This window comes from Tenrec ecaudatus, chromosome X, assembly GCF_050624435.1.
Source record: "Tenrec ecaudatus isolate mTenEca1 chromosome X, mTenEca1.hap1, whole genome shotgun sequence".
Lineage (NCBI taxonomy): Eukaryota > Metazoa > Chordata > Mammalia > Afrosoricida > Tenrecidae > Tenrec > Tenrec ecaudatus.
The window spans coordinates 2,771,081-2,773,136 of NC_134548.1; the positions used below are offsets into that span (position 1 = coordinate 2,771,081).

The window sequence follows — 2,056 nt, forward strand, 5'->3', positions numbered from 1 at the left end:
ATCACTTAGGCATAGGGAACATGAACGCTTTACATATGGGGTAAGGCACCCACAGCTGGACGTTTTGGATTGACAAGATAGCATGAAGGAGATGATGGCATCAGCTGTCCATTTGGATGAGGATGGCATGCAATGATCTGTTAGTACCTCTGTGGCTACAGAATTCTACAGAATTGACCCCGTTGGGCATCAGGATCACCATCACCTCCTCCAAGACAGGGAGGAGAGCTTCCTAGTGCAGCATTCCTTGGGGGCCCAAGTAGCAATGCAGTGGGACAGGGAGCTCCAAGAACTTGCAGTGAGGGTTGGTGTGCTGCAGCAGCTCCTGCAGAACATCCCAGGACACGGAGTTTCCACATAACATCAAGGTGACCAGATGGGAGCAGCGGCCCAGTGCATTCTGCAAGGCCCTGAGGTCAGGGTCCTGGATCCCACAGCCAGCTAAGTTCAGGTGCATAAGGGTGGTGGAGACAACCTCTAGCAGACCCGGAAGGAATGCATAACTGGAGCTAGGCCTGGATAGACCACACAATACCAGGGTCCTTAGGCGGCTGGTACAGGGGCATAAAGACAGGTAAGTCAAGTCCTTGTCCAAAAGCACACAATCAGTCAGGCTGAGGGTCAGCAAGGGAGATGGCAAGCGTGTGAGCAGATTGATGAGGCATCCCCTGGGCAGGCAGCCAGAGTCCAGGAAGAGGTGCTGGAGCTGATGCAGATTGAGGAGCTGAGAGGTGAATTGGGCAAGGAGTTGCTCCACGTTGCAGTCTTTGCCGCAGTCCTTGCAACCCAAGATGACTCCAGAGAGAAAGAGGGTCTGCAGGTGACCCATCTGCGCCAAGGAAGGAGCAAACCAGTTGAGGCTGTGCAGGTCCCATTTGCCATGAATTTCCACCTCCTGGACAGAGTCCAGCTGCACCATCTTCAGGATGTCCCCAAGAATGTGAAGTTGTGGGAGAGGTCCAAGAAATGCCACCTTCCTGCAGCACAGCGTTGGCAGGGCCTTCTTCTGCTTGACCCTTTCAATCAGGAAGGTGAGCAGTACCTCTGAGGTAGCTTCCTCAAACCACAGGTCTGTGAGCACCTCCACGGAGGTCAGGGGCTGGTGCTTCCCTCCTGATCTGGAATGGGGTCCTTTTTCCATCTGAATTCTGCGGGGTGTGTCCTCAGGCTCTTCTGATGACATCACAGAGTCATTAGATGGGGCTCCAGCCCATTCATTCCAGAAGTTGGTGCCAGTGTGCAGCTGTAAATCCAACACTTTCAGTTTGCATCTCCTGTGCTGAGCATTCTGGGCAAGCAGGATGTCAAGGCCATCGAGTACAGCCTTTAAGATGTGCTCTCGAAACACACAATCCTCCAACAGAGCCCCAAGTGGGAGCTGTGTGAAGGGCCAGTAGTGCACCATGGCCTTCACCACCTCACTGTGTCCCTTGGCAACGGCTGCCATGAACAAGGGAGGGAAGAACTGTGTGGGCAGCCACTCAAGAGCGGCAATGGCTGAGGCCTCATTCTGCAACACGCCCTGGATGGTCAGGTCTAGGAGCCTGGATGGGTTCCTGCTGCTCATGATGATCACTCTGCTCCAAGAGGATTCCTCACCTGTGGATGGGAAAACAGGTCTGCTCAGATCTCAAGGAGAGCCACTCTGTGGACCCCGCCATCCGACAACCTTATCCTTCTCCCATGTTCTCCTCAGAACCATTTACAAGTAGAGGGCTTTCATGTTAATGATACATATTTCAACGCACAGTGGCAGGGACTGAGAAGACTCAGATTTCATTCCTGACTCTTACCCTTGAGAGACAGTGGCTGACGAATCCAAGCTGGGCGACTCAGATGACAGGCTTCTTCTTCAAAGGATGTTGAGACTGACAACTCCCAGAGAAGCAGGAGGGATGGCAAGATTCTGTCTCAAGTTCCCAAACCTTCAGGTCAGAAGACTGGGCTAGGAGAGAACAAAGATCATTAGCTTTCAGAGAGTCCTTTTACATCATACGACCACCCCCACAAAGACGCTATCTTCACCCTCATGGGTTGATCGCAGTAGGGCTCACCA

At 52.9% G+C, this 2,056-nt stretch overlaps 1 protein-coding gene across 1 annotated transcript; it reads right to left on the reverse strand.

The window, feature by feature from the left end:
- Positions 1-232: 232 nt before the first annotated feature.
- Positions 233-1,405, reverse strand: LOC142434806 (melanoma antigen preferentially expressed in tumors-like). The gene has a single exon (XM_075539400.1). The coding sequence runs from the start codon at positions 1,403-1,405 to the stop codon at positions 233-235; it is 1,173 nt and encodes a 390-aa protein (XP_075395515.1).
- Between the last annotated feature and the right edge of the window lie 651 nt (positions 1,406-2,056).

Excerpts from the sequence above, each read along its gene's own strand:
- LOC142434806 (XM_075539400.1), bottom strand. The coding sequence starts at position 1,405 with ATGGTGCACTACTGGCCCTTCACACAGCTCCCACTTGGGGCTCTGTTG.